The 18,129-nt window shown below is 40.8% G+C and overlaps 1 protein-coding gene across 1 annotated transcript in view; it reads left to right on the top strand.

Moving 5' to 3' along the window:
- SMS (spermine synthase) overlaps nucleotides 1-18,129 on the top strand; it is a 50,535-nt gene that overhangs the window by 13,280 nt on the left and 19,126 nt on the right. Inside the window, exons 2-5 of the mRNA XM_082498499.1 lie at nucleotides 5,052-5,172; nucleotides 14,273-14,366; nucleotides 15,141-15,205; nucleotides 17,838-18,013. Of these exons, the coding sequence (XP_082354625.1) occupies nucleotides 5,052-5,172; nucleotides 14,273-14,366; nucleotides 15,141-15,205; nucleotides 17,838-18,013 (456 nt within the window). The remainder of the gene's footprint in view (nucleotides 1-5,051; nucleotides 5,173-14,272; nucleotides 14,367-15,140; nucleotides 15,206-17,837; nucleotides 18,014-18,129) is intronic.

The following is an 18,129-nucleotide window of genomic DNA, read 5'->3' as shown; positions in this document are numbered from 1 at the left end:
TTTCTATGGAAATGTCTCTGGATAGTCTGTTGCAAACACTAGCCAGGAAAATGCTTTCAACCAGAACAAAAGGAGTACAATTTTTCTTAAGTTTTCAAGTTTTAAGAAAAAGATTTAGTTGTTAACTCCTGCATGGCAATGATAACCAGTTATCTGCAAATTATGTACTGCTCTATACTGTCATGTCTGGGGAAGAGGAAGAGCTAGTAGGATGAGGCTGTTGGCTTTCCATAAACTCTGGTAACTTTTGTCTATTTTAAAATTATTTTATTTCTCCTTTTGTTTTAATGCCTAAAAAATACAGGACATGCAAAATGCAGGCACTGGAGCCTGAAGTTTTTCCTCGGTTCCGGATTTTAAAATTTATGAACATTTTGCTCACTAAGCATTTCGGCAGCACACCCCTAATTCTGGAGTTTTTTCATGATTAAGATAGAGATACAATATTGACACTGGAGAAATGCTTCAGATATGCTGTGAATGAGAGGAACCCTTCTACACCTACAAGCCTGGTTACTATGTTCCTAGTACGTGGTGGTGGAGGGAGGCACTGTGAGTGGCTGACTTGACTGTGGTGGGCTTGGTACCAGAGCAGTCAGGTGTGCTGCTGCAGGTTGAAGGCCCATTTTCCTGCTGCGCTCCTCTGGAACTGACCCTAAGACTTTACCTGGCTAGAAGTTAATCTCTTTTCTCAGGTGTGTTCCCTTCATCACTTGTACCTGACACCCTCCCACTTTGTCTCTGTATATTTCCCTTTCATGTCAGGTTTTTTAGGAATTGGAGTTGACAGGTAGAGTGCCTATGTGTGAGAATTTGACTTGCACAACACAATGACTTAATATATTGAAATGATTAATTTATACAGCTCTGAACTGAAACAATATGCCAGTCATTCAGGTTGCTGTTTATTATTAGCATATACTGCATTTTGGCTCCTAATGTACACTAACTCTTAATGTATTCCTAATGAAGCAATTAACTTGTGTGGGGTTTTTTCTTCACCTTTCTCTATCGAAAGTGTAGCTACTGGGGGGGGGGAATATATCAGAGATGCAGAAGCGTATATGAGTGCTTTGATGTGTCCTATTGTTTTGGTTATGTTACATTCTTGCTTGCTAGAGGAAATGATTCAAAATCAGGGTAAGAAATATTCACCCCATTTCCAACTTCAGATTTTTTTCAAGTGACAGCTAATCTGTTCTCATAGCTGACTAAGATTTTGTCAATCCTCTGGTATGAGGAGGTCTTAAACCTGAATATTTTTAGAGATAGTCTGACTCAGTAGCAGAGCTCAGTGTTGGAGTATCTGGGCAAAACTAGCCAGTGTTATGCATGAGGCCAGACTGGATGCTTACAGTAACTGGACTTTGAGCTGTGCTTATGTTCACAGATCACTGTCAAATAATGGCTTATTCCCTGCTAAAGTTTCAGAGGAACATCTGCAACTGCTGCAAATCATCTCTCCAAGTGTGCTGGGTTTCCAAAACTGTCTGGCTTAACTGGGCATTAACTCTCTTGAAAAAAATATGTATCTTATACACAGTGTTTTTGTTTCTATTCTTTAGAGTTGAAACTCTTAATTCCTTCTGACAAATAATTATCAAATACTTATAACAGTATTTCATGCTTGGAAACCAGAGTTTGTTTCCTTTGTTCCTGAATAGCAAAAAAAAAAAAAATAATTAGTGACTACTTGAATTAACATTTTGATATAGATTCAAAGGTGTTCATACTGTTTTAAATCACCATTGTCCTTTTTGCTTACCAATGCTTGAATAGCATATCTGAGCTCGGAGTGAGGTGGTGGCAAGTGGATTTGGGGAAGAGATCCTGAGACTGCTGAAACTTCCTGATGCCTTCAAGCAACCACTGATGCCTCAAACATTTTTAAATAGTGGTCTCCAACTTTGGAGAATTAATTAGCCCTCCAAAGCAAATTTTGTGTGGTGTAACCAAAAGGAGACCTGATGAAAGACCGTGGTGGTGTTCTAATAGGAAGAACTCAATCAAGCTTGTTTCTGGCTGCTTAGCAAAGAATCACAGAATTTTCAGAGTTGGAAGGGACCTCTAGAGATCATCTAGTCCAACTCCCCTGCTAAAGCAGGATTGCCTAGAGCACATTACTCAGGACTGCATCCAGGCGGGTCTTGAAAATCTCCAGAGAAGGGGACTCCACAACCTCCCTGGGCAGCCTGTGCCAGTGCTCTGTCACCCTCACCGTAAAGAAGTGTTTCCGTGTATTTGAACGGAACTTCCTATGTTCCAACTTGTGCCCATTGCCCCTTGTCCTGTCACTTGGAACCACTGAAAAGAGCCTGGCTCCATCCTCCTTCAGCCCACCCTTTAGATACTTGTATGCCATAATAAGGTCTCCCCTCAGCCTTCTCTTCTCCAGGCTAAAGAGTCCCAGCTCTCTTAGCCTTTCAAAGAAATCTACTGCTGAATGATGAGCCGCTTGTGAGGGATTAGTATGTTCATGGAGCAGAAAAAAATCAGTGATGATTTGTCCTGCAGTCTCTGCCAAGATGCACCTAGCAGGAATCTGTGAAGCTGTTGAAAGCAGATATGCTAAATGTGGTATGAGCACTTCAGTTCTTCCAGAGTCTGTTCTCCATCTTACTACTTCAGTATCTTGCAGGAGCTGCAGAGGTGAAGTGGTCTGGGGGTTAGTTGCATGCTACTTCAGTTTGGGTTTCATGCTGATTTGCTGGCCTGGAAAGGTATGCTGTGCAATATTAAACCAAGTTCTTGTTTAGTGTTGTTGTGGTGGTGACATAAGAAATAAGTAAGGGAAGGAAATAAGCATGGATTTTGTAAAAGATGAGGGATAACGTGAAGGAGTGGGGCAAGGAAGCAAATGCCAAGCGAAAAGGGGGGGACCACATGTCTGAAGTGACAAAAATCCTTAAACTGTACAGGCTATGGAGAAGCTGCTTTTATCCTCCTCAGAAAAGAGAGTTGATGAATGCCAGAAGCTGTGAGTTTAAAGTGAGCGCAGTGCAAAGTTCCCTTCCCAGTGCAAATCTGCAGAGACTGGAACCAGTTTAAGAACTGTGGCTCTAAGGCCCTGTTTCTTTTATGCTTTTGTCCAAAAACATATTGTCTTGATTGTTGGCCCACTTATTACTACTGTAATGATTGTTACTGGGCAGATAAACTGTGTACTCTGAGCCTCAATTATTGCCTGTGCCATGGTGGTACCTGACTGATGCTGGATAGGAAGTAAAAAAACTTCCTGGTACAAATGATGCAGATTTTGACAGGAGGGTAGGGAAGGGAAAAAGCTTCATAGTGGTAGTGGACTGTGTGGGTTGTTTCATTAATGAGGGTAAGTCATCAATGGTGCTACTGACTGAGAGAGCCAGCAGTCAAATAATTTACTGTTGTCCAGCAGCACTTATTTTTTATTTCTCCATTATTTGCAACATGAGGAGTTAATGAGTATGATGTAGAAGGTGAAAAATAAATATTTTATCTCAGAACTTGCATTCAAGATCAGATAGTATGAGTGGTAAGAAGCAGGGCTTTTCCACTTTTAATTAATATCCTTGGCAAGATATTGGGGATTTGGCTTACTCTTGACTTTGTGTAGAAGAAAGCTTAAAGCAAATGCTTTATCTGTTATTTCAGTCTGTCTGGTTAAAACACAGAGGGATGATAAAGTCCAGGCTTTATAGATTTCAAGTAATAAGTCTTTCAGTGTAGTCTACTGTGGAGTTGCGTAGAGATGATAGATGAGCCACTTGGTATACTTGGTATAGATTTTTTGTTTGTTTGTTTGAAGCTTGTACAAATTGGTAACATCCTGGAAACTATTGCTGATTGTCTGTTGGCTACACTTACTGGTTTCCAAGGTATATGCATTTGGGGGCAGGGAGTAAAACAAAATTACCTTAGGAATAACTGTTTAATAGATCAAGGCAGGGGAACAATCTGTCAGTGCTGAAGCATGTGGTTATAAACTGTGCCTCTATAATGTGGCTGTGCCAGGTCATTTCTCTGATAGACTCTAAATCCTGCTTACATTATTGACATATTGCATGACTGTTTTGTGCTTGTGAAGCAAAATCTGATACTTGCCTCACTGGGACAGCCTGTAGACTAATAGTGTAGGTCTCTCACTGACACATTTACTGGTATGACAGTCTTTCTGGTTTTGTTCCTGTTCTGGTAGCTGCAGCTTTACCAGCATCCTTTACTAACTTCTCTCATCAATCCCAAATCAACAGACAAAACTTGGAACTTGGTTTTGGGACACTTATTTGAATGGTGCATCTAAAATTGTTGTAATGAAGATAACTTAAAAACCTCACAAAACTAATGTGTACAGCAAACTTGAGGCTTCTGAAATCAGCACATTCTGACTGAAGAAATACCTCTATGGACAAATCATCAGCTTGCTTTCAAAGATAACTACCAGAGTAACTTCTTTAGTTACTTCAAATTGAATTTTTGTGTTCTTCTGAGTGAGAGATCTTTTCCATAGCATCATGAAGACTTCAGCTGGGGGCTTGCTCTGTCCTGGATGTTAGAAAAAGGATGTTTCTATAGGGCAGAGTGGATAGGGTAGTTTGCCCTGTGTGTTTTTCAATGCTTTTGAAAGAATGCTGAGCCATAAGACAGGGAAACTACTAAGTTTCTTGTCAGTGCTGTGGTTTCTTTGGTTTCTTTTGGGGGGTTTGTATATTTAAGCGTTATAAAAAAAATAATTACATGAGTAAGGACTTGGCTGGATTGTGATACAGTAGGTGACCAATAGTAGCCATAATGAAAGTACTCTTATTACATCCATGAACATTTTGCTCAGGGATAAAGGCTGATTTAAAAGAAAATTGTTTGGATCCTCATGCACTGAGGACTATCTCTGGGGATGGAGGGGGAGGGGAGAAGGTACATGGAAGTTCTTGTTTGGATGGAACTCAAAGAAAAAGCACTCCAAGGTGTCAGCAAAAACTGTTCGGCTTTAAAAAAAAAAAAACCAACCAAAAAAAAACCCAAACTGATTTGAGTGGAAAATCCTTACTGATTATGTTTTTCTCTTAATCTCACAGCTGATTGCAATGCCGTTCTTAAAGCTCTACAGCCCATTTTTCAGGAGCAGGGAATGACAGAAACAGTTCATAACTGGGAAGACCATGGTTATTTAGCAACCTACATAAAAAAAAATGGCAGGTGAGTGGATTTTCTTTTCCTTCCTATAGATTATGTCCCTTCTGTCCTCCCTTACAAATATTTATTTCTCCCTGTATTGGATCTCCTTCTGGGGTGCAGTCAGGGCAAACTGTTCTTTTACCAGCCTTGTGTATGAAATGACTAAAATAAAGCAGAATACTGTTGATAATCTTGTCTGTCATCTTGCAATGTCATCTTGCAGTCTGGATATCAGAACAGTTGAATTGGTTGGTCTGGGCTCTATTGATGCAGTAACATTGTACATGTTCTTTGTCTCGGGGCCAGTCCTTCCAGGTGCAGGATAGTTCAAGTCAAAATGTATTTGTAATTCTTACGACAATTGACTATGTCTAAATATGTTCAAGTCTAACCTTAGCATGTGAATGATGAAAACTTTCTGTCCTGTTGAATGTGCTTTTAAACATTTTACTATACACTTCAACTTCTCAAGCAACTACTGAAGTAACTAACAACACGATAACAGGTTGGTATCATTAGTGGTACTCGCGTAAGCAGAACCTACTGGGATAAACTGGTAAGCAAAACCACATTTGCTTTATTTCTTGAAGCTGCTTTACAGTGTCAGGGTTAGTTAATTACTGTATACATTTATTTGGCGTATTTATTATCAACTACTTCACTTTTGTCCGGTTATTCAGTTGTTTGTTCTTGACATTCATCATGGCAGTTGCTGCTTTTGTTCTTCTGGAAATCTCTAGTTTGGTGTTCTTCAGGATTGGAGTTAAGCTAAATGAGGTTTAATTTGTTGGCTCTCTTCTCCTGGGTGTCCTCTTAAACAGCTCAACTCAGTTAGCCACACTCTTAACATATGAGGATTACCTAAGGATTTTTAAGTTTTGTCGGTTCCCGTTCTCTCTCATTATAGAGAGGGAGAACTGATTAATGTAGTAGGAAAATCAGATCCTAGGCAAATGTGTTGCCTGTTGCAATTTGTGTCTATTTACCATGTGTATGTACTGAACATATTTGTATGTACAGCTGTTTTCTACATACATTTTACAGCTCTACATATTTTATTCTATAACTAGCTTTTCACTATGCTGCTAAATACAACTTAATACAACTTAAGCTTTTGCACCAGGGTATAGTTCACAGTATTCCTACTGCTGTGGGAAGATGAAGATGGGGAGGTGGGCCTCGTGGCCTTCCTGCAAGTAAAGAAGGGAGGGGTCTGTGACGTTGGGTCTTGGTTCTAGATACCTCTTGCTTACTGCTTACTGTGCTAAGTAAAAGAGCTGGGGAGCAAGGGCAATCACTCAGACATACTGCTGCAGACTGCCAGCTTGCTTCCTGGATTATTTCTTTAGAGCTACACCAGCAATTTTTCAGCTGGCGGTGTCCTGGGTTGGCTTGTTCCAGAGACCTGTTCCAAAAGGCAGTGTCAGTGAGGCTGCACAGTTTGGGCTGCCTCTGCTGTGACACGTTTGTATCAAGTAGCCTTACTTTTCTTACAGCCTTCCTGCCATGCTTCAGGGCATGCAATGCACATGGTCACCTCGATGTAAAATATTTTACTGGTGACTGCAGGAGAGCCCACATGTCACTTCAGATGCTTTGATATCACAGTTGGTGGGTTGAGGGAGAAACCTCACAGTCTTGGGGCCATAGGAATACCATGTGGGCCACAGGGAGAGCTGGGGCTGAATGGGGTAAGCATGGATGTGGCCTACCTGTTCTTAGGGGAGTTCAGCTCCTTGAGCCCTCCAGGCTGCGTGCAACCTGTTTAGTAAAGTATTGGTTCTCATCTGTTTAATAGCCTCATATGCTAGACATCTCTTAAACTAGTGCTGTTCGTCTTTTCAACTCACAGTGAGAAATAGGATAGAGAATACTGAGTTTCAGGAAAAAATGTGGACTTAAAGACGCTCTAAATACTGAGGTGCCCACATAAGACATGAATGGGCTTTCTAATACTGCAGCACCGTTTTTGCCTTTCCTGATTTGCATATGCTGATTGACTTGCTTTCTCACTCTCCCTTTGACATGTTTTTTGTAGCAGTCGGATGTAGAAGACTCCCCTTCTCCCTGTAAATATGCAGGTGCGGCAACCTTGCCTTTCCTTGTCCTCCCATGTGTACTGTGCTTCATTGTATCACTAATCCAACCGTGAATGGGCTCCTCAGCAGAAATGTGGTTAGCTGTCAAAATTTTTAGTTGGGCTTAGCTTTAATATCAAATTACTGTTGTCAGCTTAATATTAAATTGTGTACAGGTGTTGTCAGTTCAAAATTATGTTTGCTAAGACTCTTAACCTTTATGAAATAAGTTCTCAAAGTTCTGACATAAAACACATCTGGAAATAGTTGAGCTTCTAAGAGCAGCTATTCAGGAGAGCATCCTAAGCATAATAAGGAATTGCAGTTTGTGATGCTGCCTCAAAACTGAAGAATGAAGAACAAGAGTGCATGGAAGAGCTGAATACTAAGAGGAGATCCTTCACTTTGCAAGCGGCTATTTTTTTTCTGGTGCAGTGCTAAATGTCAATTAATAAAGAACGGTTATTCCTTTCTCTTGGTATGTCATTGCTGTCTGAACTGCAGAGCATACTGGATTTATTTCCCCTGGAAATTACTCACTTTGCTAGTGAACTTACTGCCTGTGGTGGTGTGAGTTAAAGTACTATCCTGTGCTTAGCCAGCTCCATTAAAAAAATGCTGAATTGGGGAACGGTAGCATGTGCAGAACTTTCTGAGTGTTAGGACCTCAGCAGTTATGTTTTCTTGAGTTTTCAGATCACTTGCAGAGACTGCATGTAGCTTTTTGAAGACAGCCTTAAAGAGCATACTTTTATTAATGTCAGTTGATGACATTTCAGTCAACTGAACTAAGTAACAGTGTGAGCCCTTAAAAATCAATACAGTGGGTAGTTTAAAAGAAAATATAAACTAGAAACAGACATTTCATGAGTAGTAAGAATGAACTGGTGAACACGGAGGATTTGATACTAACTAAATAGGCCTTATTTTAATACTAGCAATTTTATGTCTGCATTATATTTTAGGTCTCTAATATACTTTTTTTATTAGCATAAAAATCTTAATCTGACACAACTAGGGAGAAATTAGATAGGGCATGCATACTTTTCTTCTTCCTTCCTTCCCTGCCAAACAATATAGTTTGGGAAAAACAGTAGGTCCTAGTAAAAAGCAGGAAAAAAAATTGTGATGGGGGGTAGGTACGTCATGAGCAGATGACTGGGTGTTAATGTGCACAGAAGTTCCCCAGGATGAAAATGCATGAGTTGGTGCTGTATGTGAGCGGGGGTTTTGTGAGTATGCACGTATGAACACATATTTTAGTCAGCCAAAGGTGACTGAGCCATTGCAAGACAAAAGATGCTCAGCTGATGTAACAAGCTGGCTACTACTATCAGGAAAAGATGTTTGAGATGAGATAGTAATATGTTGCTAAACAGTGTCTACAATCCAAAGTCTGCTGAGATAACAACTGCCCCCACCCCTCCGTAGCCGGCAGGGTGTCCCGTGTTACAGACTGTTGAATTGTGGGCACAGCTATTGACAAAACCGTCTCTGACAAAGACACCGTGTGAACAGCCCCGCGGAGGGCTGTGGTTGTTAAACGAATTGGAGCTGATTTGGGGATTAAGCCGTGCTTTCCTGTTGTCATTACCAATGCAACAGATCCCCCTTCTCCTTTGTCTGAAGTTAAGCAAGCAAAAGTCACGTGTGGCAACTCTACCTGGTCCATTTACTTTGTGATTGACTCTGACAAAGGACCTAATTGAGGGAAGTTCAGCTGAAAACATTTACTAATGGGGTTGTCAACACAAGGCTGTAGAGCCGGGCAGGAAATGGCTCACTTGAGCCACTCGAGTCCCTGTCTGTAATGGTGGGGGTGGATACACTTCTCTGCTTTGCCAGCTGCCTTGCCCAAACGCTGAGTGGGGGAACAGTGCAGGAGAGGAGCTCTGTCTCTGAGTTTTGGGGCCTCAGCAGTCTCATTTTCCAGAGCTGTGTGTTTTCGGATCGCTCCCAGTATGTTTTCACCTTAAGCAGCATGCTTTTATTAAAGTGTTTTTATTCTAGCTTAGATTGGACAGTTAAATATGTTAGGAATGTGAAATCTTTATCTCATTTAATGTACAGAGTCATAGCGTCCAGTGTAACTTAACAGATTAAAAAAATTTTAAATAAATCTAAGGAGAAAATCATTAAAGCTAATACCTGGAAATTGTTGAGCATCTTCTCAACTAATATTGTATTTTGATAGCATCACTGCTTGTGTACAGCTACCAGGGTTTTTTCTTGACCTTTGTGCATCCATGCTCCTTCTTTTGTCATGTTCCAGCTCAAAGTTCTTTAAAAACCCACAAAAGCTGAAATTTAGAGTCACTGTTTCTACAGTAGAAGACTGTCTTCTGGAAAAGCTTTGACCTCTTCTATGCACACATCTGGTTTTAGCTCTGTTCTGTGTCTGAATTCTTGTTTTAAGAAATGTAATCCTACTGGTATTTGACTTCACTGTTCACAACAGTGCAAGATTTACCCAGTTGAAGTTGGTTTATATGTCACTGAGATGATGATGATGAGTATGTTAATACCATGAAGGGAGGGGTGAGTGTTTTTACTTTTTTCTTTTCTATGTGTTGTGGTTTAACCCCAGCCAGCAGCTAGGACCGTGCAGCCTCTTGGTCTCCCAACCCCACAAGGGTGGGGAGAAGAGGAGGGTAAAGGTGAAGAGGGGTTTGTAGGTATCCGTCTGTTTGCCCAGTTTTATTCCCTGGGCATGGTAGTGGAGGCAATCTTTTCTCAGATACATTGCAAGTTTCTTACTCCTCAGTACAAGTAACTAATGTGGGATACACATTAGAATGTGGTGATGTCCCTGCTTCTGGTTCTTTTTAAATAAACAGAATGCTCATCCAAAACATTTGTTTCAGTTACTTTTTTATTGTTCAATAGGGATTTATTTCTTAACATCTGATGTTCCCTGTTGCTCAGGTGGCAAGAAGCATCACTCGACAAGATGCAACACTCAATAGAATTGTCTCTGTAGCTGATACTTGTTTGCATGCAAGTATAAAAAAGCTTGAGTACTGCCCTAGAAGACATGGCACTTATGCAGGTGCAGCAACAAATGGGGCTTTGTTACAGTGGGGGCCACTTTTCATGTGCGGATTTTGTTGCTTAATGGAAAGGAGAGGTTTGCTCCTTACTCAACCTTTTTCCCACTGCTTTTATGAAAGTGCATGCAAGCACACACCAAAGGTGTGGCAGGTGTTTTATTTTGAAAACAGGAATTAAATTTTTCAGTAAGACAAGGTGCAGGAGAGGAGACTTCTGAAGAAAACGTCATTTTTCACATTTTTTCCCCCTCATTTGGATTGTAAAGTAATCTTTGCTCTATTTTCATAAATAGAAAATGGAACCTGTATTATCATGGTTCTTAAAGCCCTCCCCCAAATATTATAAGAGCTGCTGTTGAAAACCTGCCTTCACGTGCATTCTGCCAAGCAGACAAGTCTAAAGTAACAAAAGCCAGCATAGCCTTTGCTCTCTACTGATTGAAGCTAGTAAGTCCTTTGTGGGTAAAACCTGGGCTTGCTGCTGTTGCCTTAATGCTACTAGTCTCGTCACCTTTCTGAGTGTATACTTGTACTGTTTCCCATGTGTTTAACTCTTTGCAGGCATTTTAGCTATTTTGGGTGTTACTTTGATTAAGTCACTCAGTTGGAAATTATAAGCAGCCTGGATCTGTATCAGCTTCTTCAAGAATTTTGAATTTCATTCAAGGTTTTATACCATAAATTAACTGAGATTGTCAGCCAGACATTCAGGACTTGTATTTTTGCTCCCGCTGTACTGCACCAGCCTGGTGCCTGCCTTTCATCTCTCTCCCTCCCACAGGTGTTAGGACCCTGCTATTCTAGTAGTGGTAACAATTTGATGAAATGAATGATGGTTCTGCTGTGTTACTGTCTCTGTATTCTAATGCTTTCGTATCATTTATGATACGTGTGAAGTTATGTGGTCGTGCTTCTCAGAGCAACCCTCCTCTCTGCCTCTCCTTGCCTCTCCTTGCCTCTCACTCAGAAAAAAGACCTCAAAGCAAAGGCAGTAACATCACGTAGTAAGGAAATAATTCATGTAGTCACAGGGGAGGTGAAGACAATGTAAGCTGTCAAATCTTATGACAGCTATGTGATCCTTGTAGGAAAGGAATTTAAAGGCTAACTCAAGTCATGGGACAACCAATCTGTTGCTTATTTGTGTAAATAGCAACCCCTGCAATATGGGAATAAACTGATAAGACGTTTTCTAACAGTGCAAATATTTCTGGCACTGTGCCAGATTACAGAGAGCTTAACAGCAGTGCTGTCTCACGAACTGCAAATATTCATTTCTGTCTGTAGTGCTGCAACTGTGAGGGCCTGGAGTAGGTCTATTAACTTTGGTAAAAATGTCCCTTTTCACTGTGAATGGCAGTGTCCAAAACCTGCTGGAGTGAACAGTGCTTCCATATAGCGAGCTCTGCTCTTTTGTCTTTCTCTCCTTTAAAAAAGAAAAAAAAGATATCCTGGAGTCTTGCTGTTTGTTCTTACACTTATTCCTGACTATTTTTTTCCTCTTGTGTTAGGCATATTACAAAAGAAACCCTTGCTGACATGAAAATCATATAAACAGAATCCTGGTGGGCTTTTCTCCAGATCTGTCATTTGCAGTAGCTGTTCACCCTATGCTGAGTACCAAGAGACTCTAGGAGAAGCACACAACTAGTTTGAATCCTTTTGGTTCAAAGTCACAGAAAGATGTGTTTAAAAACTCTGAAGCCCTGTAGGGGGGAAGTGTATGTGTCCTGCCCTCTCTTTTTTTAATTGTTTAATGGTCCTACTTGTGTCTTAGTGGTACTGATGGGAACATCAGCTCAAGCTGTACGATGTTGTGGTCACTATGTGAAGTATGAAGTGGCCCACGTATCAAAAGTAGTGACTTGTGGCAGTCACCAGTGAGAGGGGTGCAACATGCAAGTAAAATGTTTACCTGCTGAAGTTCATAATGGCTTCCTTTGCTTTGGTTTTGGCAGGATGACAGTAGAATGAGTTTGCTGCTCTTCCCCAAACACTTCTTTATATAGTTTGTATGAGAGAAATAAAAAGCTGCCATAGAAATGTCTTGAATACTGAAAACATGCCTGTTGTTCTAATTAGCTCGTAAACCTGGTCTCTTAAGTGGTAGCATTCTATCTGGTAGTTAAAAAGATAGAAAAGAAAAAGCATCTTTGTTTACTCCTTGACTATTTTCTGTTCATTCTTTCATCAGGGTAAAATAGTGTGTTTTACTTTATTCATTCCGCCCTGCACCAGGAAATTACTTCTGTATGTATTAAGGCTATTCTGTAGTTTCATTTAATGGCCATTGGGAGTACAGCCGTTTTCTGGTCCTTAATCAAAAACACTTGTCGGGAGGACACCTAGTGGACAATCGCCGAGATGTAGGGAGTGTGAAAATTGTGACGATCTGCAGGTACTTGTGGGGGGGGACGGGGGACGGGGACAACACTGTGGGCATGTGCGTATTGTATAGAAACGTCTTTCCTCCTGAAGACAAGACTTGTGGGTAAAGGCTTCAAGAAAGCCCAAGACTTCCCAGGCTCTTCTTTTGAAGAGAAGTGGGTGACACTGATTTCTGTCAACTGTAAACACATCACAGCTATAGATCACTGCTGTCTGACACCAGCAAGAGTGCTTTTATTCTTTAATCGCTTCAGTCGGTTTCATCATTTGATCATTTTACAGTTACCAAAAATGCTAATCTTCAGATAACACTACAGAATATTCAGGATTTTTTCTCTGACTGCAGCTAAGGGTGTTTGCTGGCCAAAGGTCCCACCACCACGGGAGAGGTAGTGTTTGTGTTGAGGCTGACAAAGGATTGAGAAAGTATTGAGGAAAGGAGCTCTGGAAGGGACAAAAAAGTGGGAGTGGTGGGGAGATGGGAGGTCACCTAAACTTTTTTGTCTCAACAGCAGTTTGTGTTTTGCCCTTGAGGCTGAGTGGGGTGATAAGAGCAGACAAGCAAAGAAAGGGGCATTCAGAGAACTGTATACAGCTTTACCTGGGGTTTCTCTGTGTTCTACTAATTAATTTCCATCCATGAATACCCTTCTTTTTTTTCCTCTGCTGTTCCCCCTCTCATCCCTTCCTCTGCCCTCTTTAACTGTATCCTTCCCTTCTTTTACATAATCCCCTTGTAGTCTTGTTTCTTTTTGTCTTCTCCCCTCCCCAGTATGAAAAGGGTATTGCCTCTGCTACTGTGTTTTTATTTTCTTGTGTCCTTCCCACTAGGCCTTGTCTTTTGTTTTGTTTGTTGCAAGTTCTTGAAAGTCCTCTATTTGTCCACCCAACACCTAGCATGGTGAAGCCTTGCTCTTTTGTCTTTAAATGCTCCTGTAATAAATACGATATACAGTAGGAGTTTTGTGTATCTTGCGTCTGTATTCATCAATGAGAGTTTGCTGCCATAGTTCTTTGCCATTCAAAGCTGTGGTTTGCTCCAGGACACTCAGTGTTTTTCACTTACAAGTTTTTATTCAGCTTTGAATGTGAACACTGTCTCTGTGAGTAGTTGCTATAAAGTTTAAAAAAAGAAACAACAACAACAAAAATCAAAACCCAAACCCCAAAACAAACCGAGAAGGGAGATATAGGGGAAGGAAAGTGTCCAGTTGTTTTTTTGAGGCTTGATTTCAATTAAAAAACCAAAACCAAACAATACCAACACAACACATCTGTTGAGGCAGGTCTTATACTGCCTGCTAGTCTCAGCTCTAAATATTTTCCCTTCATACCATAGTTGTTCTGGTTTAAACACCCTGCTTCACTGCCTTGTTGCCTGCTGATTTTTAGTTACGGTAGTTAAATGGCACTCTCTTGCAACTTCCTGTTTGCTGAGTAGTGACTTGCAGAGGAAGACCAGAGCTGTCACTGCCAACAGTTACAGACATCTGGAAAAAGAAACATGCATTCTGAATTTAACATAACTCGTTTCAGACTTTCTTTCCTCATTCACTCTGATTTTTTTGATAATAAAATCATCATTGCTGTCTCTTTATTTTGTAGTTTTGCCAATTTGAGAATTCACCCTCATGGATTAGTGTTGGTGGATCTGCAGAGCTACAATGATCATATGAAAGGAAGAGAGGAAGTTGATCAGGTACGAATGATGCTTATCAAACTGTGTGGGGAGCTCCTTCTTTTCTTCAGGTCTGTCAAAGTATGTCTTGGTAAAAGATTTTTAAATATCAAAGCTTGTTCAAACCTGAATGCTTACAGATGAGGAGTAGTAACACCTATTGTAATTGCACGCATGATTGTACACACACTTTCTCTTTTGCATGTCCTGGGCCTCATGCTTCATGCTCTTCGCTGTAAAAATTGCAAAGACATAGGCATGTATGCTTTGGGACGACAATAGCAGCCTTGGTTAGGGCTCAGGTCACTTCAGGTACCTGGGGCAGCGAGGGAGAAGTGATGCTCAACCTGCAACCTGATGTACTAGTGTATGGCTTTCTTCCTTCTGGAATCTGAGAGATGGGAAACCTCTATACTCAAATTTCTTCCTCACAGAGAAAAACAATTTCATCTTCCCTGATATGAAAGCTCCAGAAATTGGATATGGCAGGGGAATAGGCCACTGCTTTGGGAATGAAACCTTACAGGGTTCTCGTGTTCCCTCTTTGGCTGTGCCTGAAAGGTTTGGCTATGTTATGCTGGAGGACAGCTAAATGCAGTGATGACAGCTGCTACAATATGCACATTTTTGCTAGTAATGAGGCTAAGGTGACCAGCTAGTTATTTGTAGGCTTCTAATGTTACATTTCAAAGCCTTTCAGTGCAGGTGCTACTTTTTATTGCCTTCCAAATAGCCTAATTTTTTACATTAAGTGATCACCTTTAAATTCTGCCTCTTTTGTTTGCTTTTTTTCAGCTTCTAAACAAAGTGGAAGAAAGAATGAAAGAATTGTTTCATGGTAATATAAAAAGGGTGAAACGGTAAGTTCTTACATCTGCTTCTGTAAGTGGCTTGTTGGCATAGTTGCTAAAGATGATAAATTATGCTTTCCTGTAACGTAATGAATAGCCTGGAGTATGAATTTATGCATGTGTGTTTTCCCCCCAATATTTTAAAATTGGTTTATTGCAGAATTGAAGATACTGTCAGGTTTGTCATTTTGTTAAGCTTGATCTTCAGTATTTTTACTTTGGCCAAGGGTTATTTCTTTAATTTCCCGCAATGGTTGCATGAAATGGTGGGAGAAAATGCAACCAAGAAGCAAGAGTGGAGGGCTGTCGAAGGGCTGAGGAGCCAGGGGTGGCAGGGAAATAGGCCAGGGCGTGAACCATGCCCTCTGGGCCACATCCCACCGCTTGTGGATAAAGCAAGCAGGGCTGGTCACGGTGACCAGGGTCAGCCCCAGCCCTGTGACTGCCAGGCTGGGCTGTGGTACTGAGGCAGCTCTGAGACCATGCTGGGTGTCAAGGATCGGCGAAAGACTTGGGCAGGCGTGGGCAGAGCTGCAGCATATCTTGGTCAGGGACCAGAGGCAAGGGCTGGAGCCGAAATGAAGCTCAAGCCCATGGGGAGGCTCTGCCCCCTCAAGGTTTCCTGCAGGTCTTTCTTTCACAGCTCTGCCCCTTCTGTGCCTCGTGGCGCTGGCCTTGGGCATGTGTGGCAACAAAGCCAGGGAACCTGTGTGCTTGGGGTCCTGCCAAGAAGATAGAAATGTTTCGTAGCAAATTTTTTAATATATAACTGATAACTGAAGGAGGGAGGCTTTGCAAGCCTTCTGTCATTTTGGTTTACTTAAATACAAGGTTATCTGTTAAACCATAGGGGTGCTAATTGTGGTTTGTTGCCTGCTGCTGAAACAGCATGCATGCTGAAGTTCCCCAGGGATCTGGAAAGACAGCTCATGTCTTACTGGTGGCTGTCTGGCAGTAACTGTTATCTTGAAGCCAGCAGCCACTTACTGCAGGCATGCACTTGCTAGAAGGTGCAGTGGGTCCTGTAGAGAACATAGCCAGAAGTGGAAATGGTTTAAGAAAAGTAAAAAGCAGCGTGAAATCAACAAGATTCAGTAAAGCCAAGGAGCAAACTACAAAGTGGGGAAACAGCTAAGCAGTAGAATAGCAGAAAGTAGTCTGAAGGCTATACAAGACCACAAGTAAAGTGGTAGTGATTTGAAAAGTGACATTATACCTTGAATATTATTTTTTGCATTTAACAGTTGTATGTAAAACACAGAGAGGTATTTATCTTGCTTTACTTTGTCCTGGTAAAGCCTCACCTGGTGCACAGTGTGCAAATGCAGATAATCTTGTGTATGTGTACATGGGGGAGAAGCTCTCTCTTTGAGGATATTTTAATACTGAAATATGATATTGGGAGTTTGTGGAATCCTGATGGTAGGAACTTGTTAAAAATGGGTCAGGAAAAAGTCTGCCTGAAGTGATCGAGATTAATTTGGTTACCTTAGTATAGGAAGATGAATGTCCTAGACCAGTGGATCTGGCATGGATCTTGTCACACACGCCTCAATTTTTATTAGTTTTTTTTTTGTTTTTTTTTTTTTTCAATTTGCTTTGCATCCTTCTGGTGTTAGCTTCACACATGCAGCTCCACTAGAATTAATGCTGCTGAAAAAGTTGTTCCTGCCTTTTTTTTTTCTTGAGATAGTGGAGACTGTTCCTCTCACCATGTGCTGCCATCTTGCGGCCCACTGAGGTTACAAAGTATTTCTGAAATGTTTATTGAGCATCACTAGTGCATTCAGAAGTTTGTCTACGTCTGGTCTTCTGTTACGCCCTCCTGTGGAAAAAAACACCTTAACTCTCTGAAGTGCGAGTGGGGAAATCTGATGAACTCTGTGCCTACACATTTTGCTTAAAATGGAAAGCAATAATTTTGATCATTCACTGCCATTTCGAATATAGTTTGTCTTTACAGGTGAAATACTGATTTGAACCAAGATACTTCTATATGGAATTAAAAAAAAACAAAACAACAAACCCAGAACAATCTGTGCAGATGCTTGAACCAGTTTTTAACATTAATGCAAACTGTCAGCTGCTATCAAGGACTGTGCTTATACACTGCAGGATGACCTGGCTCAGTTTGAAACACTGTAATAGTTCACTTTTTGTGTTTGTGCATGTACTTAAAATGTCTTGCAGTACAACTTCAGAAGGATGAGATCCACTAATCTCAAAGAAATGGCATTCTTAGCTAAGCTGAAGGTGGGAAGAGGTTTAGTCATGGGGGTTTTTTTGTCTTTTTGTACTGTATGCATTTCTAGTCACGAGCCGATTCTTCTGCAGAGGCTGGTATGTTACGCAAATCCCCTCTCTTAGTGTAGAGATAGATTCACACACATATTGTAGAAGTTGTCATAAAGAACCATTTATATTTCATCTGTGCCTTAGCAAGTTATGTATTTTTTTAACATATGTCTGATAGGTTTCTTATATCCGTTGAGTGTTAAATCTTCCAAGTTTTCTTAGATCCCTCTTGTAAATATTATGTGTATATTGTGGTGAATCCACAGGATGTTTAGAGGGATTTTTTTTTTTTTAATAAACATTCTCAAATGCTTTGTAATCTTTTTTTGTTACTATTTCTTTGTAGATTGCCAGCCATTTTGAGAGGGGGTGTCATTGATAGATACTGGCCCACAGCAGATGGGCGCCTGGTGGAGTACGACATAGATGAAGTTGTTTATGATGAAGATTCACCTTTTCAGAATATTAAAATTCTGCATTCAAAACAGTTTGGGAATATTCTTATCCTCAGTGGGGATGTTAGTAAGTATCAACTCATTTGAGGATCTTCTGCATGAAATTGTAGGAAATGTCGTTTTCTATTTTGCTATGGCACAGTTGTAATAGATTACTAATGGTCATGGTTTGGATGCAGGAAA

Source organism: Vanellus vanellus, assembly GCF_965231255.1.
Source record: "Vanellus vanellus genome assembly, chromosome: 1".
NCBI lineage: Eukaryota > Metazoa > Chordata > Aves > Charadriiformes > Charadriidae > Vanellus > Vanellus vanellus.
This window is presented reverse-complemented; position numbering and strand designations above follow the sequence as displayed.